The following is a 27,565-nucleotide window of genomic DNA, read 5'->3' on the forward strand; positions in this document are numbered from 1 at the left end:
AAGTTCAATCGTGAAAATATTTTTTGTTTTCAGTACGGAATTACATTCTTCGAGACCATTGCTCAAATTTCAATTATAAGCCAAATGCTTCTGAATTTCCTCCTACTGATTATTGTCTTGTGGATTTATGGCCGAGAACGATTACAGCGTGATGTTTGTTTTATGACAAATCGAACTTATTCAACATGGATGGTGAATGTTGTGAGATATATTGCACCGATTTTTATATTTATAAATATGGTAAGTTTATAAAACTAAAAAAAAGGAATATTAAATTAATCCTTTTCTTTGTTTTTCATATGAAAAGCTTGAAACAGCTATATTTGGTTCGATTCATTTCTTTAAATTGCCAAATGAAATAATGACTTTCGGTATAACATTTATTAGCATTTTACCATGGTTATTTGTACCAGGTTATTGCATATTTAAATTATTACAAACAACTGGAGCTTTTTGGACCCGAATAACAAGATGTCTTCGACCAACAGATTGGTATCCAGTTGAAACAATGGATAGAAGAAATTATGAAGACCGATTTAGTGAAATGGAAGTATCACACAATCTAACAACATCGAGGAATTTTGGAGTGGATGAATTAAATCGAAATTAATGTTTTTTTATGACTTTTTACTGTTTGCAAAATATTTATTTAGCGGTAGAACGTTGTTCTTGAAATAAAAGGTCGTTTTTTTTTGGAAATTCGAAGCGAAGAGTGTACTAAGCGCATGTTATTTGAATTTTACACAATTTGTAAGTCAATTTGTTGAAAAAAACTAAAACATATCTACATATTTGAGAATTTTATAATGTTCCTGAACAATACTTTAATAGGTGAGGAAATTCTGTTTATTAAAGTTTGAAAATTCAAGGTATGGTCGGAATATTGGTGTAACTTCTTCAAAAAATCAATTGAAAATTGATATCGTCCAAATACTACCATACAAAATGTAAGTACTAAGCAGTAGTATATGAGAGCGTTGACGAAATTCCAGTATTAAAGGCTTCACAGCGAAGCTTTAACTGTTAAGGATTAATAGCTTGCTAAGTTTATTAATCCTTAACAGTTAGTTGCCCAATAAATTGTGTCTAAGGTTGGCAATCTATACTTTAATTATATTTTATAGCTGAACAATTTGTTTGCTTGCTTGTTTGAACGCACTTATCTAAGGAACTACTGCTCTGATTAGAAAAATTATTTCAGTGTTATATGGCCCATTTATTGAGGAAGGTCATTAAACATATAGCCTATATACCGTTACGCTTAGACTAATACAAGTGGACAACGAAAAATAAAATAAATAAATTGGGGGCGCAAAAGTCCGTTGGTAACCAGGGCCTAGTGACTTACAACTCTCAACCATTCCTGTGTGCGATTACTGTTATGAAAAGTATGCGAGTAACACTGCGGTTGCAGCTAGTGTGCAATAAATGGCGACAAATTCAAAGGATGACAAAATTAAATGAAATACTTTTGTTGAAGAAAATAAACCCACTTGTTAAAAAAACGTTTATATCGAACATCAGACTGTCTTCAAGTAGACTTAGAGTTGTTACTGAAAACAATGGAAAATATAAAATTAGATACCATCAGGTTTAGAAATGTAGAGATTTTTAATTAGAAACTTCTTTTAGAAACTAAGTACAAAAAACGAAACGACTACCATAATTTCTAGCAAATATAGTTAAATTGAATCAAATTTGAAAGAAAAAAAAAGTATTAGTTTTGTTAAATTAAGTTTCATAAATATACAAATATTTAATTAAAAAAAAAAATATAAAAATTAATAATATATGACACAAAATCAGTTGAGAAATTGCGAATTTATTCAGTAGTTATCTCTGTGAAAAGATTATGAGAAGCCGCTTGTGTTTCATTGAACCTCTCCTCATAAATTCGTCTATCAACTGGATCAACTGGATACCAATCAGTAGGTCTAACACTTCTTTTCAAACGTCTTACCAACAATCCTCTGGTTTGAAGTGTCTTAAATATACAATATCCCGGTAAGAATGTCCATGGAAGAGTTGCAATTGCAGTCAATAGCAAAATCATAGCCCAATTTCCAACATGAACTTCATATATGAACACATATGCAAGTGCCAAGAGCTATAAAAAAACGTTTTCTCATAAATATAAAGCAAAACAAAATGGCCATTCTTACAAAAACCAATGCTATAAATAATGGAGCAACATATCTCAAAATATTTATCATCCATGTGGAATACATTTGATTTGTCATAAATGAAACATCTCTCTGGAATCTCTCACGTCCATAAATCCAAACGATCACTATCAAGAGTAGTAAATTTAAGATCATCTGGCTTAGAACTGAAATTTGCATAAGTCCTTCAGCGAAGGTTATTCCGTGCTAGAAAAAAAGTTACAAAATTTCTTATGATTTTAAAATTCCTTCGCTTCTTCTAAAGTCTAGTTACGTTGGAACAAAATAGAATTGATGTTAATGCCATAAAAACGATTGTTGCCAGAGTGAATTCTTTTTTATAACCTCGAAGTATTTCGAACTCATCGAACACAGAAGACAGCACAGAAAGAAGTTGAACAATCTGAAATTAAGAAAGATTCAATCATTCGGGAAAAGTTTAAATTTGTGTCTACCCACCAAAAGATTCAAAACTCCAAGAATTATCATTGAAAAAAATAACAACGACCAAACATGAGGTAGTTCTAAATATGTCAATCCAGTTGGAATTGTCAGAAGCTCCATCCATTGTGAATGAATAAAATTGTATCCAATATTATATGGATCGTATTCTTTCAACAAAAAAATTACTAGTTCAAGTAAAAATAATAAAAAATGCATGTTATCTTACTTGCTATAAAACTCATCATAAAAATTGATAAAAATGCTAATCCTGTCAAAATTCCAGCTTGTGATAAACATAATAGCCAACTGTATCGAAATATATTCGTATCGAACTTATTATAGCTTGCCATAGTCAACACTGACCCCCATCCAGGTCCAAGGGCTGAAAAAGCCAGAAATGGCACCACAAATAGTGATTTACCAATTGAAAATTCGGGCTTGAAAGCATATTTAAAAGTATCTAAGGCTCCTGGTAGAAAAATAAATCTTAATAAGCACAGTCCCATTATTGATAAGACTGTTGTACAAGAATATCGGAGGATTTTTCCTATCTTCAAGAAGAAACGTAAAGAAGCTATTACTATTGACAAACTGAAATGGATATGCTTACTGATTCAATTGGGTTTATAGCAACTTTGGCAACCGAGACCCATATAAGAAAAGAACATATCATCAAGAACCATGAAAATCGACCCTCTGGAGGGGTGTTGTGGTACATTCTCGCTGTCTCCAGTTCCATACTTTAAAAGAGCATTTACAAATTGAACATTATTATTTCTTTTATTAATTCCATCTATACCCACTTGAAGAATTCAACAGAAGGTATTTCAAGTGTTGTAAGTCTGCTATAAGATGTGTTGCTGTTATACGTGCAAATCTGTAATAATCATCAAAGATAAATTATGCACTTTGTATTTTTAAACATTTTACTTACTGAAGTAGAATTTTCATTTATTATCATCCAACTTTTAGATCCCTCACAACTCCAAGGTATTGTTGGTGTTAAAGTATGAAAAAAGAAAAATAGTGGTATTGCTCCAAGAATTGCATAATAAGTTAAGCATACTAAGTTGATAATCAAAGAAACATATCCAATGCCTAGATTGAAATATTGTATAGATACATTTGTTCTATTTTGTTTCAAATATATTATTTGTTGATTTACAAACCTTTGAAGATTGGTGAAATTCGAAATACTGATATAAAACCAGTGCTTGAGAATTGTCCAAGAAATGTTTGCATGAAAACAATGGGTACGATGCAAACGACCAGTGTAATTAAGTATGGAATTAGTGAATAAACTAAATTAAAGAAAAATGTATTAATAAAAGATATTTAATTAAGTTGTATAATTTTTACAAATCAAATCCCTATTAATTATTGAACCACGATTTCATGCTATTGATTCCTAAAATATATTTTATATACGCTTTTATCTCAAGAACTAATAGTCTGATTTGAAAAATTCTTCAGTGTTAGATAGCCCATTTATTGAAGAAGGCTATAGGCTATATAACATCATACTAAGTTGAAAACGTGACTGTATTTTTCCCTTAGTATTTTAAAAATTAAAGAGACAAAAGAATGAAGCTTTTGTAAAATATTTATTAAGATTGGCGTAAAAGTTCCTCTTTCCAAGTAATAGCAAACTTTACAAACTAATTCAGTGCACAAAGCATTTTATTCGAGAGATTAGTTTCGGGATTTTTTTTGATGAGCAGTCTTAAGAAAAGCTTAACTAGCAACAAAATGTTCTTCGTCGTAAGCTAGCCGAAAGAATCATCCAAATAGGAAATGTTTTTGTTTATTAACTTCCCATAGGAAGTTATTGTAATGGGTCCGATTTGTCAAATGGAAAATTTTGAAATTTCTCGACGTTTCAAGGTCCCTAGAGTCAAAATAAAAGATTTTTAGAAAGATGTCTGTGCGTGCGGGTGTACTTACGTTCGTACGTCCGTACGTTCGCGACTTTTTTTTTGTCGTAATTACTCGTAGCTCAAGAAACAGAAGAGATATCGACTTCAAATAAATTTTGTTATACAGATAATAAGGCCGAAAAATGCAGAAAGGGCTCTCAAGAAAATTGAGTTGGTAGTTTTTTACCATAGCAGATTAAAAAAACGGTGAAAGTTTTGGGTAACCCCAAATATCTTATGAACCAAACACGCTATAGAGATACCAAACCAATATATTTTTGAAAAAATAAAATTAACGATTTTTTTATAAATCAAAAAAAATTAAAACAAAATTTTTCACCTCGAAAATTTTTACGAATGCAAAATGATTTCACAACAATGTTGTGCAACGAAAAATAATAAATAAATAAAATCTGGTCAGATTTTGAGAAAAACCGAATTGACAGTGTTTTTTTACAAAAAATAAATACCTGAACAAAAAATTTTATAAAAGTTGTTAAAAATTGATTTTCGATTCAAATTTCTTTTTAAAACCTTGAGATATTGGCTTGAAACTACTTTTATCGTTTAAAAAATATTATTTTCAACATTCAGTAAAATTTTGAGTTGGTAAAAATTGATTAACGACTCAAATATCTTTTCAAAATTTTAGGATTATGGCTTCCAACTAATTTTATCTTATAAGAAATATTGTTTTCAACATTTTAAAAAAAATTGAAAAATATCTAATTGACAGTTTTATTACAAAAAATAAAACTAATACTAAAACTTGCTAAAAATTTACTTTCAACTCAAATCGCTTTTCAAAAACTAAAAATATTGTCTTCAAACTTTTCTATTTCACAGAAAATATTGTTTCTTAGGTAGTTTTTTTTTATAAAAATCCAACAGTCCGTTTTTTTCATAAAAAATCTACAAAAAATAGTACGCAAATTTGGTAAAAATTGATGCTCGGTTCATGATATCTCTCAAATTAATTTCATTCATCCAATTTGTAAAAATTTAAGCAATGCTACTTAAATTGGTAAAAATTTGTTTTCGACTAAAAATTTATTTAACAAAACTAGATTTTCAATCGAAACCATTTTGTGTGTGAAAAATAATTTTGGTAATTTAATTTAATTAATTCAGAAGCATTGAAAGTATATGTTTTCTTAAAATATTTTGGGATCTTTTTTAAAAATCGAATACAATATTATTTTTAAAACTTGTTGGTAGCCTGAATTTTGCACAAAATTCGAGCCGAATCAATAAAAAAAAAAATAAAGTAAAATTTTTGATTAAAAAAATTTGAAGATTTGTTTGAGCCTGGTCAAAGAAAAGGGTAAAGGATGAGCATTCCTAGAAGAACGCGTACAATTGTTGAAGTTTGAGGGGAGGAATGCAACGTGCTATTTCACTATTACATTGTTTACGAAAAAAACGATAGAATAATGACAGACATCAAACCTTGCGACGCACGGTGCTCACGAGATCCAAAAGTTTCAGTTAGACAACGGTTACCTATCATTTTTAAAGTTCTCTTTAGAACTCTGTCCAAAAGACTTAATTGGGCCTACAAATGATAATTATGCTCGAGTTTCAGACAGATAAAAGTTCTGTAAATTATAGGGGTTATAAATCTAGCATCGTTGTCAAAAAACCTTAACATTTGTAACTCGATGCAAATACCATTCATTTATAGTGGCGCTGGGGAAGGTTACCATTTTGCAACAGTAGACAGCATTCAGTTTTTGAGGTATTAAATTCACACTGTTTTTGATTTTCTATTGAACAATTCTGCCAAGATTAGAATTTATTGAGCTTATCATACGCTGCCGTTGGTAGTCCGCATTGAAAGGATGAGAATTTAATTACGAATATAAAAATCTGAGGATGCTTTTATCACTGACAAAATTAAGCGGCTCAGAATTTTCAGACAAAAAATTATTTGTAAGAGCAAGGAAAAGTATCGAAGACAAAAGAGAGCCCTGAGGCGTTTTCACCCATCCAATACTTCTTGAAGTGAACCGCCGTAAACGCATTTTCTGACACATTATGAACGTAAAAATTCGGTTCCAAAAAAAGAAACAAAAATTAGAGATAAAAGTTTAACAAATTTTGTGATTCGTTTGGGTTTAAGGTTTAATGCAAAAATTATGATAAAATATTACTTTTATCACTCCAATGCTAAACCACACTAACTTCGTAGCCTTGAACAAAAAAATCAAGTTCATTCAATCCAGCCATGAATTTTAATATTTTTTCATCAATGAAATATTTTCTGTTTATGTCATAATTTTCAATATTTTGTACCTTATCACTAGAAACCATGACAAATGGGGTTATTTTTTTTCAAAAACTTACTTCCCAGATCATAGAATAACATTGCCGGTAAAACAAAAATAGCATCAACTTTAAACGCGTGTCCGAGACAAGCAAATAAAAAATCACTTGGTGTTGACCATTTACCACGCGTTTTATCATGATTAAAAGGCTTTAAGCGAGTATCATATGACGTTTCATAAACCATAATAGTATAGTTTATTTGTTTGTCACTTTGAATTTATTAAATAAATGTACGTATAACTATGAGATAATAATTATTCAAAGAAAATACAACGATTTTATTTAATAGTTATGTTTATTGATATAAAACAATTTGAATGCAAACAACACCGCTGCGTGCGGGAACTGACCAATAACGACACCGGACCGATGAACCGAAGACGTACAATAATAACCTTCGATTAAATCTAAATCTAACGACTTCAATTCAAACACTGAAAGCTCATCTTTTGAGACTGCTCTGAGTTCTCATTGGGTTGGTTGGGGGTTGTTTTCTCCAGCTTTGGTTTTGTTTAGTTGAAATGATACAATTAGTAAATTTATACAAGTATAAACAACAATGACAACAACAACAAAAAGAATAGTAATATACAAAATGCCATCATAATATGAATTTGTTTTTATTTTAATTGATTAATTCAACACTTGAAATGCATAATAAAACATCTAGATTTAGAAAGATATGTGAACACTTGTAAAATTGTAATCTACATAGTGATCAAGTACTGGGTGTTTTTTCTTAAGAGCTTGATAACTTTAAATAATAGTATAGGACAAAAATATTGTTGGGCTGGATTTTGTTATTAATTTATTATCTGATGATTAATTTCTGGCATTAATTTTTTTTTTAATATGATTCCAGTCCATTTCTACGTGAACCTCGTCTCTACAAAACCAACATTTTTGAGTTACATAGTCCATTCGATTAATCCAGTTTTTCGCTACTATTTACCAAAAAAACTGGCTATTGTTTTAATAGTGGCTTGAATATTGGCTTGACAGATTCTGCCCCTTTAAAAGTAATCGAGTTACGTTAAGTTACACATAAACCGCCCAAAAATAATTAATAAAGCTTCATAAGTCATAAATAATCGCATAACCTTTCGTTCATATTTATATTTGTTAAAGCAAATTTTCACAATTTTTAAGAATTGTTCTGGCGTTAAATGATTCATGATGAATAAACAAACCCCGCTTAACAGAAGTGTCAACACACATTATCAGCTTACAAACCATAAACAACAACCATCGAAACTTTTAATGCAGTTAAAAAACACCCGATATATTTTTAAAAATTTAATAAGCGATCATGTTTTAAGATACAGAATAATTATTCTGAACATCCATAAATGTGCGATAGAATTGAATACATTTTTTATTGAGCAGGAAATTTGTTTAAGGCAACAGAACATATTATTGAAAGTGAATATAAGTGTTTTGAAAGAAAGAGGGTTAGTATTTTTCATTGGGGAAACAGAGCGATGCATAAATTTGCTGATACCGTTTCCGAAATGACTAATTCTTGACTTGATCTTGCTTTACTTTTTTATCAATTTTTTAATCTAATAGATTGCATGACGTCAAGAAGAAATTTGTATTTAGAATACCTTGACTTTACAAATTAAGTGATGCAGCTTTATTATCGCTTACTTTTTTAAGCCTAAGGCTTTGTCATATTGCAAGTGGTGGTCTGTAACGCCATAAGGTAATTGGAATATATAGATTGTGAATTAAAAACATTTCCAAAATGGCTAACGATTGTGGATTTCAAGCTTTAACTTAAATATACTGTTTTCCAATAAGAGGTTTAACTTTATTATTTATTAACAAAAGCCAGATTTTTTAAGAAAAATCAATGGATGTGTATCCCATTGTAAATGATATTTGCTGACATTTTCCTTGATACCTTTACGAATTCTATTTTTGAGGACTTCAATCGATTTTGGAGCATTGCCATTTGAACTTAGTTATGAGATGACTTCTATTAGTTATAAATTGATATTAACAATTTCAATGCAGTTTTATAGCATTCATTGCTTCATTTTAAGAAATGGCAACTTCCCGTAGCGTGAAGTGATATAAACACAATTTAAACTATGTATTTTATTTTAAAAATAAAAAATGTATGTGTCCCAAATGGTCATTTCATATAGATCCAAAAAGTGTACCGGAAAAAAAAACCTTATTTCGTAAATGTTAAAATGGTCGAAATATTATTTTGATTAAAAAGTCTTGATATTATCAAATCGGTTAATATTGGTATACTGAAAGTTCTATTTAGTCAAAGTGCAATCGAAAGCAACTTTCTTATCTATTTGTATAAAAACATTTTAAGAAAAATAAAAAAAAATATCATGATACGATCTTACTTTTAATTCAAATTTATTCTTCGGTAATTTCTGTGAAAATATTATGTGATATTTCTGTTTCATTAAATTTCTCCTCATACTTTCGTCTATCAACAGGATCAACTGGATACCAATCTGTGGGTCTAACACTTCTTTTCAGTCGTGTTCCCAGAACTCCAGTTGTTTGTAATGTCTTAAATATACAATAACCAGGAACTAATGTCCATGGGAGAATTGCAATTAAAGCAATAAATGTAAACACTGTCACAGAATTGAATTTTCCTGAATGAATAAAAACAAATGCCAGCGCCATAAGCTAAAAATAAGAAATCGTAATTTTATTAAAAAGAAATAAAAAAAAAGAAAACACAATCTCACCATTGCTAAAGCTATGAAAAATGGAGCAACATATCTCATGACATTTATCATCCATGTGGAATATGTTTGATTTGTCATAAATGAAACATCTCTTTGGAATCGTTCACGTCCATAAATCCAAACAATCACAATCAATAGTATCAAATTTAAGATCATTTGACTTAGGACTGAAACTTGCATAAGTGATTCGGCGAAAGTTATTCCATACTAAAAATAAATGTTTTAGTTAAAAATTCTAAATTAATAATAAATAAAATCATACATACATTTGAACAATAGAAAATGGAAGTCAATGCCATAAAGCCCACTGTTGCCAAAGTGAATTCTTTCTTGTATTCTCGCAACAATTCAAACTCATCAAACATAGACGTCATAACTGAAAGTAGTTGAGTAATCTGAAATATAGGCTATATAAGTTTTCACTATTTTTGACACTTGTTTGAATTTTCACCAAAAGATTTAAAGCTCCAAGAATTATCATTGAAAAAAATAACAAAGACCAAATATGAGGAAGTTCCATGTAAGTGATTCCAGTTGGTATGGTTAAAAATTCCATCCATTGTGAGTGAATATATTTGTATCCAATATTTTCTGGATCAAGTCCTTCGAATAAAACAAACAAATTTTAAATGCATTTGATAAGATACCTTAGCCTTCTCTAAAAATCTCACTTACTTGACATAAAACTCATCATAAAAATTGACAAAAATGCCATTCCCAGTGCTATACCAATTTGTGACAAACACAAAAGCCAACTGTATCGAAATATATTCGTGTCAAATTTATTATAGCTTGCCATGGTTAAAATCGAACCCCAACCAGGTCCCAAAGCTGAGAAAGCCAAAAATGGCACCATTACTATGGATTCAGCCATAAAGAACATTGGCCGAAAAACATGTTTTAAACTATCAAAGGCTCCGGGCAGAAAGAGAAATCTTAGCACACAAAGTCCCATAATTGCCATGACTGTTATACACGAATATCGTAGAATTTTTCCTATCTTTAGAAACAATAGTTAAAAAATAAAAAAAATATTTTTTAAAATAATCCGTTTAAGTTACTAATTCAATAGGTTTAAGAGCAACGGTGGCAACCACGCCCCAAATAATGAACGAGCATATCATCAAGAACCATGAAAATCGTCCTTCTGGATGCTCTCTGTGGTACATTCCCATTGTGTTTAACTCAAGACTAAAATTGAAGAAATGTCAGTTCTATTTAAAAAAGTTTTAAAGGTAACTCTTACTCGAAATACTCAATTGAGGGAACTTCAAGTTCGGTCCAATTTCCATAAGTTTCATTGTTATAATCACAGATCTGGAAAAAGTATAATAAAAAGAATAAGATGAGTTATTAAAATGTTTAATAATCATGAGACAAGATAAAACTGATACTTGCTGAAGTAGAATTTTCATTGACTTTCATCCAACTTTTGGATCCTTCACAACTCCATGGAATTGTTGGTTGAAGAGAGTGCAACAAGAAGAATAATGGTATAGCTCCAAGAATTGCATAATAAGTGAGGCTCATAAGATTAATAAACAATGAAACATATCCAACACCTTAATTGTACATTTTGAAAGTTAAACAAATTCGTAAAATTTGAATGTATATTTTATAGAGCTACAAACCTTTAAAGATTGGTGAAATTCGAAACACCGATATAAATCCAGTGCTTGAGAATTGTCCAAGAAATGATTGCATAAATACAATAGGCACCACGCATACACCCAGTGTTATTAAGTATGGAATCAGTGTATAGACTAAATTACAATTATAAAATTAAATGTTAATTTATTATGGAAATAATGATAAAAACAAGAAACCAATAATTATAATAATTAAGTCAATTTTTCTTATAGCAACTTTCTCTTAGTGGAACAAGTTTTAATATTCTAGATATTATAATTTATTGATTGATTTATGTTGGCTTAAACATAACAGGAATCACTAGAAAATATAAATGATTTTTCTTGATTTATAATTGCTGTCCTAAAATCAATGCAAGAAACTTTGGTTTTACAGGTTGGTAATTTTTGACATTGCACCCTTTAATTAAAATTGAAGATTACACCCTTCAACAGTCCACTTCAATAATTTTCTACGTGCTATATAAGCAATGAAACAAACGCTATCTTGAAAGAAAATTTTCCTGAACATGATATTTGTATGTATAAGAGTTGACAACCCCGAAAACTTGTGATTTGATACTTTTTTCCTTGGATCTAAATACATAAAGAATGAATGTTGTATTATTGTATGAGGCAAAACTTAACAATTGTTTCCATAACTTATAAATGGTATCGCCGTACATGTGTGACTGGGTCATGAAAAATGTCATGAAATGGAAAAGGCAATGGAATAGAAGCAATGATGGCCACTTGGCTGATATTGTTAATTAAAGACCTTTTTCTTTACCATAATCGCGTTTTATTATTACAATCATCAAATCAGATCAAGAAAATGAAACAGTTCGGATTTTTATTTATTGTGAAAAATGTAGCCTATTTATTCATTTTAGTTTCAAAATAAAAAAGTGACTGGGATGCGATCCACACTGATAACTTCAATTTCCGCCTGTCTATTTGTCTTGCTTACAAGTTTGCAGGTTTTTGTGTTGGGTTAAAAAAGTTGTCAGTTGAATTATAATTAGAAATTTCAAAATTACGAACAATATTTTTCATATAAAGAAATAATTTAGTTTGAAAATCTAGTTTTGTTAAATATATTTTTAGTCGAAAAAAATTGTTTACCAATATTAGTTTTGCTTAAATTTTTACAAATTGGATGAATGAAATTAATTTGAGAGATATCAAGAACCGAACATCAATTTATTTATATTTATAATATATTCATAATTTTTAAAAGATTTTTGAGAAGAAAGTAAATTTTTACTAAGTTTTAGTATTGTTTTTTTTTGTTAGGTTTCAATTTAAAAAAAAAGTCAATTAGATTTTTCTCAAAATTTTACTGAGTGTTGACAACAATATTTTTTAAAAGCATAGAGTAGTTTAAAAAAAATATCTCAAACTTTCGAAAAGATATTTGAGTCGAAAATCAATTTTTATCAGCTTCTGTTAATTTTTTTTTTCAATTTTTTATTTTTTTATAAAAAAAAACCGCCAATTCAATTGTTCTCAAAATTTTACCAGATGTTTAAAACTTTATTTTTCGTTGCACAAAATTATTATGGAGATAAAATCATTTCGTATTAGTAAAATTTTCGAGGTGACAGATTTTGTTTTTAAGTTTGTTTTATTTATAAAACAAACCGTTAAATGGATTTTTTTCAAAAAGGAAACTTCTTTAAAATCACGTTACAATATATTATATAAAATTTAATTTTAGTCCCTATCGTCATTGGTTAGTGAGATATTTAGGGTTAATCAAAATGTTCACCTTTTTTTAAAGTGCTATGGTAAAAAAAACCACCCACGCATTTTGCTCAAGAGCCCTTTCTGCATCTTTCTGCCTTTTTATCTGTCAAACAAAATTTATTTGAAGTCGATATCTCTTCAAAAACAAAAAAGTGTCGCGAACGTACGGACGAACGAACGTACGGTCACACGCACTCACAGACATCTTTCTTAAAATCTTTTATTTTGACTCTATAGGGACCTTGAAACGTCGAGAAAAGTCAACATTTTAAACTTGACAAATCGGACCCATTACAATAACTTCCTATAGTAAGTTAATAATAATAATATTTTAATAAATAATAATAAATAAATATAAATAAATATAAGCTTTTCGTTATGTAATTAAAAAATATTAAATGAAAACGTTAATATGGAAACACTGTTTTTATTGATATAATTGGAAATTATTCCAAACTTTGCAAGACATAACGTCATCTGGTGTAAAATAGAAAAACTAATTTTTGGATCAAAAAATAGATCCTATTATAAAGCAGAATTCCGGTTTGTTGTTATTACTCAAATAGACAAATAATCTATCTATGAATCCACAATCCCTTGAGTTTTGTATACTCGTTTTTTATTTAATATTAAAATGAAACTTCTTATTGGAAATCATCAAAATGCTTAAAATTACTTTTCCTACCAATTTGTATGCATCGGAGCAAACATAAGATAAAATACTTGACCGTTTTGCATGAACTTTGAAAATAAGTTTAATTTGTACATTTTATATCACCAAATCTAACTTTGAACTCAATTGACCAATCTTTAAGACCGTAGGGGCAAATATAAAATTCAAAATCAAATTTTATTATTTTCTGTTACGTGTCGTTCTATTCGTTTTTGTGGAAATCCAATAGGTCCTAATTATTGTCCTTATATGACAAATAGGGGTAACACTTTCGCTGGTAGTGTTGTAATTTTTACATGTTATACAAATTTAAAAGCACTTCCTTAAAATGATATTCATTTTTCACGGTTAACTTGCTAGTAAATTTTGAAAAAAGAAAATTTTGAATTTCAAAATAGATTTCCTAACACGACAACCATGACCAAAAAATTAAGATATTACTAAAGCTTGTGTTGTCGTTGGAAAGCACTGAATCAAACATTAGTTTTGTAAAGTTCTGAAAATAAACAATTGGTCCTTCACTTACACTTTATATGATTTCAATCGATCGAAATTATAACAATTTCCATTAGGATTTTTTAATTTGTTATTTTTTATTTTGGCTATCAATGACTTAAAAATGTTGAATTTTTTTATTCTAATATGTACAAATTCATTTATAGATATTTTTTGTTCAAGGTGTAATTTAACAGTGATAATGGTGGTACAGAATAAGTAATCTGTGTTTTTGTTTCATTTAAATAAATAAATATTTTAAATTATATCAACAAAATAAATATAACCTGTTGTCAACCTGATTTGTTTGTGCAAAATTAATTTTCTTTGTTTAACCGTTATCAATTATAGAAACACAAAAATACAAATTAAGTATTTTCAAACAATAATAATAATAAAACTTACTTCCAAGATCATAAAACAAAACTGCCGGAAAAATGAAAATAGCATCAATTTTAAATGCATGTCCAAGGCAGGCGAAGAAGAAATCATTCGGTGATGACCATTTCCCTCGATTCTTATCATGGTTAAAAGGTTTTAAACCTGTGTCATATGATGTTTCATAGACCATAATTTAAAATTATATTCTTCGCACTTTAAAGGAACAAAACATAAATAAATAATATTTCATATAACTTTTCTTTTCTATATTAGAAAAACAAAATTATTTAAATGGAAAAACGAACAAAGACAACGAACGGCACGACGATAGACGTTTGTAGCGACCACGAATGAGAGATACAATATTATACCCTTCGATCAAAACCTAACGACTTCGAATACTGAATGTTTCATCTTTTTAAAACTGCTGCTCTCGTTGAGGGTTGTTATTGTTTTGTAGAAAAAATCTTACAATTAGTGAATACAAAGCAAAAATAATAATCTATGTGTCTACATTTATTATATACAAGTTAGTATTTGTTCATTTCATCAACAAAAGTATCTACATAATGTTATATGGCAATCTGTTTTTTTTTTTGTTTCTAATTGATTAATTATTTGGTTGAGATATAATAATAATACTATGTATGTATATAATTTTTTTGTGTGTCCAATTTTTACAATTGATTTTAGGATATCTTTTGGAATTGCTTGAAAAAACACTGTAGTTCCATTAAACGTTTTGCATTATCCTTCAATAAATTTAGTTGCGCAATAGTTCGTACAAAACCAAGTCTTAAAATGTCTACTTACGGGTTTAAATGTTCTAAAAGCTCTGGATTGACCCTTGAGAGTCCTACTATCCATGACTATTTGCCCTTAAAATTCTTATAAAATAACCAATTTCCAAATAAATTTTGTTCAAAAAAAACCTACTATAAATTGGCACAAACTGATTTTTGACTCGAACATCTTGAAAACGATTAACGATATTGGATTCAAAACAATTATTTTTAATATTTGGTACATTTTGTTTTTACAAGAATAAAACTTGCAAGAAATGACAATTGAAAATTTTTAAAATGCTATTCTTAATATTTTATACAACTTTTAAGAAATATCCCATTGACATTCGAACAAAAAGTGAATTTTGACTTGATACAATTTGAAAACTTTTAGTAGGAACCAAGAGTTAGTTAAAGTCGAGTAAAGTCGGGTCTGAACCTTCTAAGCGATTTTCTGCAAACTTTTACGGTCTCCAATAAAAAATGGTATTTTAAAATGTAATTAAGCAATACTTGCGTGTTAGTTTATAGTATGTTGAAACAAAAATAGTACCCGATTTTCGTTTGTCTTTTTCTCGTTAACATTTTGGTTAAAAGAAATATTTTCAATACAATGTACAGATTTTGAAATTATTTAAAAAAATCGAAGCTAGTTTTAAAGACATTCTCTTTTTTTCAAAATTAAAAATTTTCTATTAAAAAATATATTGACTTAAATTTTAGTTATCAAACTTTTTACATACAATATAGGGTGATTCATAATTCTTAGTTTTAAAATTAAATAGAAGTTTGTTTTGTTAGTTCTTTGTATGTTTTTTTATTTTTAATTTAATAAATAAATAATTGCTGTGCTACACTAAGTGAACTTGAATACATCAGGAAAACACATAACGGCGGCGAAACAAAACTAAATATAATTTATAATAACCATAATATATGTATGCGCAGTACATAACTTAGTATCTATAGTTATACTAGTATTATATACTTTATACCGCATCCAAATCCAACCCACATAAAGTAAAAAAGTCTGTGAATGAGATGTGATTATGGATTACGACATTATTATTGCAATGTGTTATTAAATTAATTTTCAACTATTTTTGTTTTCTTTTTTATTTGTTTGTTTAATAATAGAAATGGAATACAAGTTTAAGTTTATGATGAATTTAGAACAAAGCAATAATAACTTGAGAGACATAAAATCCAGGTCTTAGATTTGATGTGAGCTTCCAGTATACAATGAGAGTTCATTTGGATATTACCTATACTTAGAGTACATATTTTCCTAAAGAGTGCGTGTTGCAATTTTAAGTTAAATTATCAATTTAAGTTTTACTTAAATCTATTTTTGGATTGCTTACCGGCGAAAAAAATCTACTTGTTTTTGTATGAAAATGAGTGTTATGAAATCAAAGCCGAAATGACCTATGAAAAATCACGAAACAAATCAACTCAATTGTGTCATCGCAAGAAGATTTTTTCTTCGTTTCCTGTTTTATGGTCATTCATTCAAAATTAGTTTAACTTTTTTTGGATGTTTTTATCTTTTCGGGACTTAAAAGCAAGTCTTAGTGATAAAACAACATAACTTGATAAACATAAAATTGGGGGCGTATTAATTTTTATTGTGATAACAACCTATTTAAAAATATGGCCTATAATATTTGTGGGAGTTGTTTTGTTCTAAATTATGAATTTATACATATTGATTTTGATATTTTATTGATAAAAATAGTGATCACCAAAAACATGTTTTTCAGTTTTTTGAATAATGCTGGTTATTTTGTCGAAGAAGATATGTACAAACGTTATGTGAATTGATCCGAAAAGGTATACATAATCAAAGGGAATATCAAAAGAAAGTGATAGTTTCTTTAAGTTTTAAAATTGTATTGCGAATTGTATGAGCGAATTAAGAAACTTTAGAAAAATTGTTTTATTGTCAATCCTGTACATCTGACTAAAAGGGCTTGATATATATTTATTGGTATAGAAAGTTAAAAAAATGTTAGAATCAATGGCAGTTTAAAATATGTTTTACTGAGTCTTTGCGATGTCTAAATAGGTATTTCAGCAATTATATAAATAAAAAAAAGCTGGGATGCGACCCACACCTATAACTTTCTATCCCTTCTCTCGATTTGTCTTGCATAAAAGTTTGTAGGTTTTCACTTTGGCTTTAAAAAGTTGTCTGTTGAATTATTCTTAAAAAATTAAAATTACCAACAATATTTTTCAAATAAAGAAATAGTTTAGTTTAAATGTTTAGTTTTGTTGAATAGATTTTTAGTGGAAAACATTTTTTACCAATTTTAGTAGCATTTTTAAATTTTTTTACAAATTGGAGGAATGGGTGAGAAATATCAAGAACAGAACATCAGTTTTTACCAAATTTGCATACTATTTTGTGTAGATTTTATGAAAAAACAGACTGTTGGATTTTTATAAAAAAAAAAACTACAGAATATCGAAAACAATATTTTCTGTGAAATAAAAAAGTTTGAAAACAATATTTTTAATTTTTAAAAAGTTATTTGAGCCATATGTAAATTTTTAAAGACAGTTTTTAATAAGCTCTAAATAACTGCATACCAAAAATATTTGTAATATAAAATTGGTAAATTTTAGTATCTTTTTTTATGTTTTTATTTATTGTACAAAAAATATCAATTCGATTTTTCTCAAATTTTTTAGAATGTTGAAAACAATATTTCCTATAAGTTAAAATTAGTTGGAAGCCAAAATCTCAAATTTTTGAGAAGATATTTGAATCGAAATTCAATGTTTTACCAACTTTGAGTAATGTTTTTTTTTAAACATTTTGTTGTAAAAAATTATTTTGGAGATGACATCATTTTTAATTCGTAAAATTTTCGAGGTGACAAATTTATTTTTGTTTGGAATTTTTTTACGTTACAATATTCAATATAAAATGTAATTCAAGTCTCTAGCGTCAATGGTTTGTGAGATATTTAGGCTTAACGAAAATGTTCGCTTTTATTTAAAACGGTTATGGTAAAAAACCACACACATAATTTTCTTAAGAGCCCTTTTATGCATTTTTCTGCATTATTATCTGTATGACAAAATTCATTTGAAGTCAATATTTCGTCTGGTTCTTAAGCAATGGACAACGAAAAATACGTCACGAACGTTCGGACGTACGAACGTAAGTACACAAGCACGCACAGACATCTTTCTAAAATCTTTTATTTCGACTCTATAAAATAAATAATATAAAAATTGGGTTTCGACTTAAAAACTCGTTAACAAAATTAGATTTTTAAATTAAACTATTTCATCATATGCAAAATATTGTTCATAATATTTATGGGCAATATGGTCATTTTAAGATAATGTTTTAGAAAAAATTACCTGAAAACCTTCTTAAAAAAGCAAGAAAACCTACAAAAACAACAAAACACTGAAAATAGATGGTTTTCGACTTAAATATTAGGAGAACAACGAAAGACATTGACCCCAAATTATTTGTCGAATATTTTGTTTTGAGCAAGACAAATCAACAGACGGAATGGAAAGTTATCAGTGTATGTCGCATCCTATCCTCTTTTTAATAGTTATTAGAGCTCAACAGACATTATAAGCATTGTTTTTTCCTTTGTAAAAGTTATTTTTATTTATTTATTTATTAAACTAAAAATTAATATAAAACTGTTTATCAATCAGTAGAATTTTTAAATATCTAACTTATATTTATAAGTAAAAACTACGTTAAAATTATTGAAAGATCATTAAAAAGAATATTTGACTAATCTTTTCATATTTTGCAAATATACATTTTTTATAAGAAATTATTATTTAAAAATTAAATAACTTTTTTGGTTTATAAATGGATTTATTATTACTTTTTTTGTGGTTTAATATAAATGTATATAATGAAATATGAACTTGTTCTATGATATCTCAAAAACTTTTGATTTATGTTTAATAGAATGCATAGAGCTCTTAATTAACTTTAAAACGAACCCTGTGTCATAAATTTCTTACGAATCTTCAGAATTTTGGATTTCTTAGAAACTTTTTAGTAAGTTTTAAGAATTTAGCGTTACTTTCTTCCATATTTCTGATGTTTTGATTTTAAAACTTATTAGTATAGAAGTCTATGAGCATTATCTAAACAAAAATCCCACAAGCCAAAGTCTTGCAATCCTTATTTTGACGAAAAGATTAATCTTAAATGTATATAACTTAAGCAAGAATGTACAAAAGTTGTTAATAAGTCATTTTGTAAAAAAAATATGTACGCTTTTTTTTAGATCAATTTGAGTGAAATTTAACTTCTCAAAAATGGAGGAATCCTCCTATCTAAGAAAAATAATAACCTAGAAATTTGATTTCACTAGATTTTTTTGATTAAGGAATCCAAATATTTTGAAAGTTTTGTAAAATTATATAAATTTTCTTAAAAGACCCTCTATATTGTACAATAATATGAATTTTGCCCCTTTCCCCTTTAAAATTATGTTTACCTTTTAGTCAGAATTAAGGACGAAAAAATTAAACTCTTCAGCTTTGAATATGGCCACGTCGGATTTTTTGTTCTAAGACTCATGGATTATTTTAACAAGAATAATTGAATATATATAAACAACTTAAATAAAGTTCTAAGATGATTTATGTTTTGATTTTTTCTGTACAATGGCAAGATCTGTTCTAGTTTTTTTTTTTTAAGTGTTCCCAAGTTATTCTGTATTTTATCTCATGACAATCCATTTCCCTAAATTGATTAATAGGTATTTAACTGTTGGCCTTTTTATTTATTATTACAACAATATAAATGAGCTATTTAATCTGTTGACTAAGATTCACACCCATCGCTTTCAGTTTATTAAATATATTTCATCAATTTATGAAAGTAATAAATCACTATGTATTATTATGTATCATTATTCACATTTTTGAACCCTAGTTGAACCTTAGTCAAAGATATGAAATCGGTTGATTAAAATCTTGATCCGAAGATTAATTTGTTGGTACGTTTATCTATTGATTTGTTTACATGCACAATATGTTGCATTTTCTTCATTATATTGTTTATCTTTGACTTTTAATTTACATTGTTGTAATTTTCTATCTTTTTTGATCAATAACAAAGATCCAATTTTTAAATTTAAATTTATACACATTTAATTGGTCAAATCAACTTTACTTTACTCAATGAACTTGACTGAACAAAAGAGAAAAACAAGTAGTAAATAATGTATCAAAATATTTTTCCTGTAAAACAAATGTTTTATATTGCTTTTTTAATATAAAGATCACGGCTATGTTCGTTCTATAAACAAATAGACAAGATGATACCATCATGAATCCAATTTGTTTTTATTTTTTGTTAATTAACTGCAAAAGCAATGAATCTACAATCATCTTTTTTTCGCGACTTAAAAAGTTCGTTTGTAAAAAGATAACAAATTAATTTCGGCTTAAATACTGGAGGAAATCATCTAATTTCTATTCTGAAAACACTGCGAGATAATCCTCAATGCAAATTCACATTTTTCATCTTTTTCTTTTTGCGAAAATGTTTTTTTATTTATTAATAGACAAATCCGAAATGATCTACATAGAGGGAATTTGTGTAATATTTTTTTTTGTTAATTTGTTTAAATGATCAGCCATCAGTAGACTGCGAACTATTTGCAAGCGTGTGTCGTCTGGCGTGCTATTAAATTTACCCTCTATTTCGTTTTTGAAAATACCAAAACATAAAAAGCAATTTTAATTTCTTCCCTTTAGATTTAAACAATTGTAATATTTACTATTTGTTTATATTGATTCGATGTAAATCGTATTTTGTAAATATATCAGTGGTTGGTTATAACTTATAAGTGTTTTGAATGGAGTACGAAACTTCATATGATACCGGCTTGAAGCCATTTAATCATGATAAAAATCGAGGCAAATGGGCATCTTCAAAGGATTTCTTCTTTGCATGTGCTGGACATGCTTTTAAAGCAGACGCAATTTTGGTTATGCCAATTTTAGTATTTGAAGACCTTGGAAGTAAGTTCCATAAAATTAAGAACACATTATATTCGGAAATTTAAATTTAGAAAATGTTTAATGTAACCAGATTTAAATTTTGGCGATAAGAATTCCGTGATTTAACAAACAAATCATTTTTGTTTCTTATCACGAATGAAAAATTATCTGTAGACGTTTATTTGTATGACAAAGAGACCCAAAAAACATTGATTTTTATATTCTATTTGAGTATTCCTGGGCCAAATACTGTTGGACAACTTTATACAATTTAGTTTTTAAAGGTTTAATTTACATAGATTTGCATAGAAAATTGACAAATAAAACATTAAACAAATATTAAATTAAATTAATTGTATTTTAAAATTTCAATACATATTTTTAGTTTATGCCTTGATTCCGTACTTAATAATTTCGGCAATTTGTGTTGTTCCCATTGTATTCATTCAATCATTTCTTGGACAATTTTCAAGTTCTGGATTTATATCAGTCTTTCGGATAGCTCCACTATTTAAAGGTAAATAATTAAATTATATTTTGTTGTTTATTTAAATTTATTTAATTTTTTTTAACTTAGGCATTGGACATGTTTCATTATTAGTTAATGTTTTAACATTAACATATTACAGCGTATTTAGTGCAATACCATTGTTTCATTTATTTCATTCATTGAGACCAACAATACCATGGAGTTGCGAAGGAGCCAAAGAATGGATGGAAATAGAGGAAATTAATAAATCGGTAAACAATAGATTTAAAAATATTTTGCGAAACAAAAATAATATTTAAGAACCTCTACAAAAAAAGTAAACATTTGGAGAATGGATTTTCCAATTTTCACAATTGGCCAACGAGATTTCTTGATTTTACATCTTAAAGATTTTTTTCTTCCATGTCATGCTAATGCTCCAAAATTAATTTAAAACCTTGATATTCTTAAAGGTGAGGCCTTACAAATATGTAAATTGGCCATTCAATATTTTATGAAAAGAATTGTGTTGCAACTTTAGCAGGGAAATCGTTTTGGCTTGTATTGTTTTAAATTGGTTTTTCACAATATCAAAATCTAACACCTTAAACTCTATGGGCAACTCTATGCATAGATTCCATTTTTAATAAAATGCACGACTGGGTCGCACGAACGTATGTATGCAAAGAGTCTGTTTAAAGTAACTGTACCATTTGACTTGTCAAAAAAACCGCGCGATTCATTCCAAGACACAACTCATCCCGGAATTGAAAAATATTTATGAGCATACTTTACGAAAACAATTGTTTCTGTTAGTGTTAGTTCGCTCAAAACTTTTTCGTTTGGATAGCTTTATTTTAATTTCATATTAGAAGAACCAGGATGGAAAAAAAATTATTTGAAGATAGATGTAGTTAGGTAGGTGTCTAAAACGGATAAAGAATAGTTCATTGGCTTTCTCAGCTTTATGCAGATATATAGATAAAGACATGTTTATGATGATAATGCAGGAATGTTATTGGTTGGTAGAAGGTACTTACAACAATCCAATCACATTCCCTCTTTTCTACAAGTTTTCAGAGCAAACATGGAGTTATTACATTCAGTTTATTTTTTTCGTTAAATTTAAAAAGAAAAAGCATACGAACATACAGTCAGGATATTATGCGTTTTGAATTTTAGTTATGAAGTGAAATTTGAACTCAATCCAAACAATGGTTTAGGCTGTAGGAGCGTGGACAGACAGACAAAACGACCGGACGGAATCGAGGGACCCACTTTTTTCGACTTCTCTACCATCGTAATATCGTGTTTGAGATCTAAACACACATAAATCCGCTGGTCCGGATGGTATCCCAACTATTGTTTTGAATAGGTGTTCTTCAACGCTGGCAAAACTACTGCGTAAGCTTTTTCATCTGTCCTACTCCTCAGGTCTCGTTCCGAGAGGATGAAAAACTGCATTTGTCCAGCCCATTCCCAGAAAAAGGTGAATCTTCCTCACTCTCTAATTACCGACCGATTGCACTTACGTCCCTTCTTTCCAAGGTCATGGAAACAGTGATTAATTATCAGCTCAAGATATATCTTAAAGATCGAAAGCTTCTTAATGACCGGCAGTACGGCTTTCGAAGCAATAGGTCCACTGGTGATCTCATGGTTCATCTCACCGAACAGTGGAAAAAATATTTACATCGCTTTGGAGAAAGTAAGATTATTGCACTTGATATTTCAAAAGCATTTGAAAGGGTTTGGCATCAGGCTCTCTTATCGAAAATGCGTGCTTTAGCTTTGCATGAATCCCTGCTTCATTGGATTAGTATTTAACTTTCGGATCATTCAATACAAGAAGTATTGGATGAATTCAAGTCTGAAAACCATAAAATAAATGCTGGTGTGCCCCAAGGCTCTGTTCTATCTCCTACACTGATTGCCTGTCTGCAACATCTAATCCAATACATTGTTTCGCTGACGATAGTACTCTTAGCTTTTCATATTCGTTTTCAGACTCACATCCCTCTTCTTGCTTGTATCTTTAAAGCGAGGTATACCCCCATTGCCATTATCCATGGATGGCACTTGCATCAATGAGACTGAACACCTCGATACTCTCGGTATTTGTGTCACCAACCACCTCTTATGGAATGATCACATACGCGATGTCGCCAAAAATGCCGCAAGGTGTTTGGGTTTCCTTAGGCGATGCCAGAAATATTTCACCCCTTCTGATCTGGCTGTTATCTACAAGACTTAATTACGTCCAAAGCTTGAGTATAACTCCCATCTCTGGGCTGGTGCTCCTGCAACTTACTTAAGCCTCTTGGATAGTATTGAACGTAGAGCATTTAAATTAATAGGTAATAATATCATCATAAGTTCATTTACTTTGATTGAACATCGTCGTAAGGTCTCTTGTCCGACCCTTTTTTACCGTTATTTTAACGGCTTATGCTCTAGTGAAATAGCCAGTTGAAATCCTCCCCTTAAACAGTTCAACCGTAATACTCGCGCTTTTAGGAATGCTCATCAGTATACCCTAGAGCCCAACTTCAGCCGTACGGTTAAATACAGAGATTCGTTCTTTAGCCGTACTACGCGAATGTGGAATGCCTTACCACACTCTGTCTTTCCTAGTCATTGCAATATTCAGGAATTCAAAACCAATGTGCACCGACATCTCCTTTTAAACCCTCTCTCCTCATCCTAGTGCTCACACTGTGCCTCTGCATAATAAAGGTAGTAATATCCCCTTGAGTGTGTGTTTATTATAAAAAAAAATATAAACATTGTCATTTAATCCCAATTTTGAAAATATCAGATTTAAAGACCATAGATCCATAATTTCAAATAAAAAAACTTTAAACCTGAACGTTAAAATCCAAAATCCTGAATCATAGAGTTATACAATTCTGAACTCTTATAAACACCAGAATCAATATTTTGAAAATCATTATATCAAAATCAAAAATTGACGATTGTGGGACGACTACTTTTTTTAATTTAAAATGATGAAATTCTGGTTTTCAAAGTTCTAAGATTTGGGATGCCAAAAATGTGGGTTTTTAGAGTGTGCTATTATGAAATTTAGGATTGTAACCATTTTCAGTCTAATGTTGCTATAATTTTCTTTGATAATTGTCTAATTGTTTTCTTTTTTATAGTTTTGTATAAATGCGAATAACACGTACACACTTAAAGTACCATCTGTCCAATTTTTCATGTAAGTTTTCTGCTAAAACACTTTATTGACAGAAATAAAAAAATAATATTTCTCTTCACAGCAATCATGTAAACATTGCGAGCTCTTATGATGAAGTTAAGGAAAACACATTTTCCTTTCAGCTCATACTCTGCACCTGCATAGTTTGGGCTATTGTAACATTTATCATTTTAAAAAATACAGAATTTGTAAGTAAACTACAGAATATCTTATAACACATAACATAACTCCTAAACTTCTTTTAGATAGGGCGATTTGTAAGATATTCATTCTTGGCTGTGATAACACTCATGAGTATCTGCTTAATTCGTTTTATTTTCCTGCCAGGAGCAATTAATGGTTTATGGGAATTTTTATTTCCATCTACTGTTCGAATTTTTTGGGATACATGGCTTTTTCTCCCAGGCTTAACCTTGTCAATATTGGGTCCTGGTTGGGGATCAATTCTAACAATGGCAAGCTTTAATGATTTCAAGACGAATATATTCGGCTATAGTTGGGCGATGTGTTTGGCGCAACTTGGACTTATGCTTGGGATTGCATTTTTGTCAATTTTTATTAAATATTTTATGATAAGTAAGTAAACTGAAATTTAAACAAAAATTAAATAATTGTTTTTTAAAATTGGGACCGTAGAAAATGTGGGTATTCAAAAACAACCTATGTCTTCTAAAAACTAAAACGTTAAATATTTGCATTTCTTTCTATTTCTGAGTTTATGACTTATGATAAGTATATGAATCTACTTTAAGGTTTTGTGGTATATTCAAATAAATCCAGTAATTGCCATGAATGTTTTTAGTTTTAATTAAAGTTTAAGAAAAATACGTATCTGTCAAATAAAACTAACTATAAAAGAACAAATTCATTTTTGAAAGTCCGACAGAAAAAGGTAAAATCCATACAATGAAATGTATGGAACAGTTTATAGCTGATCAGATTTTTAAAATATCGGCCTTTTTGTATTTGAATATCCCAATATACTAATATATCCTAAATTCATTCAAAAATATAAGAAAACCATTGAAGAAACTGGCTGACAGCTGATGGTTTGTTTTAATTAATTTATTTTTGTATGAAAATCCCACAAAGGGGTATTAGGATTTCAAGCCCAATTTGAAAAACTTTTTTTGTTTCCTTAATCTAGCAATCAACTCAAGTAGTACTTCGTATCTTGAATTCACTCATTTGCAGTGGTTGGAGTTCCTGAGTATTGGAACAGCTTTAACATATCTGGAAATTCCGCACTTTTGGTGTTTGTTGTTCTTTGGTATGTGGACATTGGGATCTTTGAATATTTTGGTATATTTTACAGAAATTGTTAAATACAAAAACATAACAATTTGATTTTAATTCCCACTTCAGGTTATTCAACTTTTGTCTCTGTTAACGTCATTGTTTGATGAGTTTGAGCAACTTAGGGAAAACAAACAAAGGATCATTTATGGAACTGTTGGAGTTTTTGTTGTGACTTCAATACTTTTCTGTTCAAATGTAAGTAAATATGGGATATTTGTATTCAATTTAAAATATTAAATATTAAATTTTCAATTTAGCATGGAGTCTATTCTTTTGGAGTTCTTTCAAAATATTCAATCCTTACACAAATGATTTTGAATTTACTTTTAATATTGGTTGTTCTTTGGATCTATGGACGTGAACGCTTCCAACGTGATTTAAACTTTATGACATCACGTACTTATTCAACGTGGATGGTTTATATCGTACGATTTGTTGCTCCAATTTTCCTATTGGTTGCTTTGGTAAGTAAATAAGAAAACTATTCAAAAAATATAAATTTTATTTTAAATTCATCTTTACTTTTCTTTAAAGTTAACTGGATTGATAATACTTATGGAATTTGACTATGCTCCATCGTCTAATGGCATAATAGTGCTTCTGTTTGTAACTTTGATGTTCCTTCTATCTTGGTGTCTGATTCCTGGTTATTGCATCTATAAGATAAAACATACTACTGGAATAATTGGCATGCGTTTTAGAAGATCTGTTCGACCGACTGATTGGTATCCGGCTGATCCCGTTTACAAACAAAGATACGAAGAGAGTTTCAACACAACAGACATATCACATCAGCTCACTGTGGAAACTATGGAATGAGTCTGAGATAAAATGTATATAAATTCAAAACTATAAGTCGATTGAAAAATAAGAATTTAAATCTTTTGTAAAAGAAAAACATTTCTTTTGTGTGTTCAAGTTGTTTCAAAATACTGGTTGATACACAGGAAAAAACTTAAAAATCATTAAGTAAATAAGAACACGCGTTTTCATATCAATTTCTTGAGCAATTTTTAAAGCACTATATTTCTTGAGAAATTACATTATTTTAGATTTAAACAAAGTTTTCCAATGAGAATAAACTCTTTTCATATTTTGACATTTGATAATTAAGAACTACGTCATTGCTGTAAACGGAAAGACACACTCTTTAACAACGTCATGTAATTGCTAAAATTTAATCCAAATATGCTGAAAGTTTTTGCCTTGTGGTATCCCGAAAATCTTACAAAAAGACTCCGAAATCTTCTTTTAAAAGTGCCATAGGAAGTTAAAATATAATCC

General features: G+C 28.9%; 4 protein-coding genes across 4 annotated transcripts in view; 2 read left to right on the top strand and 2 right to left on the bottom strand.

Moving 5' to 3' along the window:
- LOC129950780 (uncharacterized) overlaps window positions 1-27,565 on the top strand; it is a 40,627-nt gene that overhangs the window by 5,548 nt on the left and 7,514 nt on the right. The window contains exons 9-14 of the mRNA XM_056062697.1: window positions 34-240; window positions 308-606; window positions 21,923-22,034; window positions 26,348-26,476; window positions 26,539-26,745; window positions 26,816-27,082. Of these exons, the coding sequence (XP_055918672.1) occupies window positions 34-240; window positions 308-606; window positions 21,923-22,034; window positions 26,348-26,476; window positions 26,539-26,745; window positions 26,816-27,082 (1,221 nt within the window). The remainder of the gene's footprint in view (window positions 1-33; window positions 241-307; window positions 607-21,922; window positions 22,035-26,347; window positions 26,477-26,538; window positions 26,746-26,815; window positions 27,083-27,565) is intronic.
- On the bottom strand, window positions 1,788-7,254 carry LOC129952485 (sodium-dependent neutral amino acid transporter SLC6A17-like). The gene is made up of 10 exons (XM_056065075.1): window positions 6,869-7,254; window positions 3,776-3,907; window positions 3,541-3,704; window positions 3,410-3,483; window positions 3,217-3,346; window positions 2,833-3,157; window positions 2,622-2,773; window positions 2,437-2,565; window positions 2,163-2,369; window positions 1,788-2,107 (listed from the first exon to the last, which is right to left on the bottom strand). Exons 1-10 carry the CDS (start codon window positions 7,032-7,034, stop codon window positions 1,823-1,825), a joined length of 1,764 nt encoding a protein of 587 aa, XP_055921050.1. The 5' UTR covers window positions 7,035-7,254; the 3' UTR covers window positions 1,788-1,822.
- On the bottom strand, window positions 9,209-14,923 carry LOC129952486 (sodium-dependent proline transporter-like). The gene is made up of 11 exons (XM_056065076.1): window positions 14,874-14,923; window positions 14,527-14,715; window positions 11,208-11,339; window positions 10,975-11,138; window positions 10,823-10,893; window positions 10,638-10,767; window positions 10,252-10,576; window positions 10,028-10,179; window positions 9,843-9,971; window positions 9,577-9,783; window positions 9,209-9,514 (listed from the first exon to the last, which is right to left on the bottom strand). The coding sequence occupies exons 2-11, from the start codon at window positions 14,690-14,692 to the stop codon at window positions 9,233-9,235; spliced, it is 1,758 nt and encodes a 585-aa protein (XP_055921051.1). The 5' UTR covers window positions 14,693-14,715; window positions 14,874-14,923; the 3' UTR covers window positions 9,209-9,232.
- On the top strand, window positions 20,461-27,397 carry LOC129952487 (sodium-dependent proline transporter-like). Its single transcript, XM_056065078.1, has 10 exons — window positions 20,461-21,314; window positions 21,679-21,810; window positions 21,871-22,034; window positions 24,924-24,982; window positions 25,044-25,170; window positions 25,228-25,558; window positions 26,130-26,284; window positions 26,348-26,476; window positions 26,539-26,745; window positions 26,816-27,397. Exons 1-10 carry the CDS (start codon window positions 21,149-21,151, stop codon window positions 27,098-27,100), a joined length of 1,755 nt encoding a protein of 584 aa, XP_055921053.1. The 5' UTR covers window positions 20,461-21,148; the 3' UTR covers window positions 27,101-27,397.

This window comes from Eupeodes corollae, chromosome 3, assembly GCF_945859685.1.
Source record: "Eupeodes corollae chromosome 3, idEupCoro1.1, whole genome shotgun sequence".
NCBI classification, from domain to species: Eukaryota; Metazoa; Arthropoda; class Insecta; order Diptera; family Syrphidae; genus Eupeodes; species Eupeodes corollae.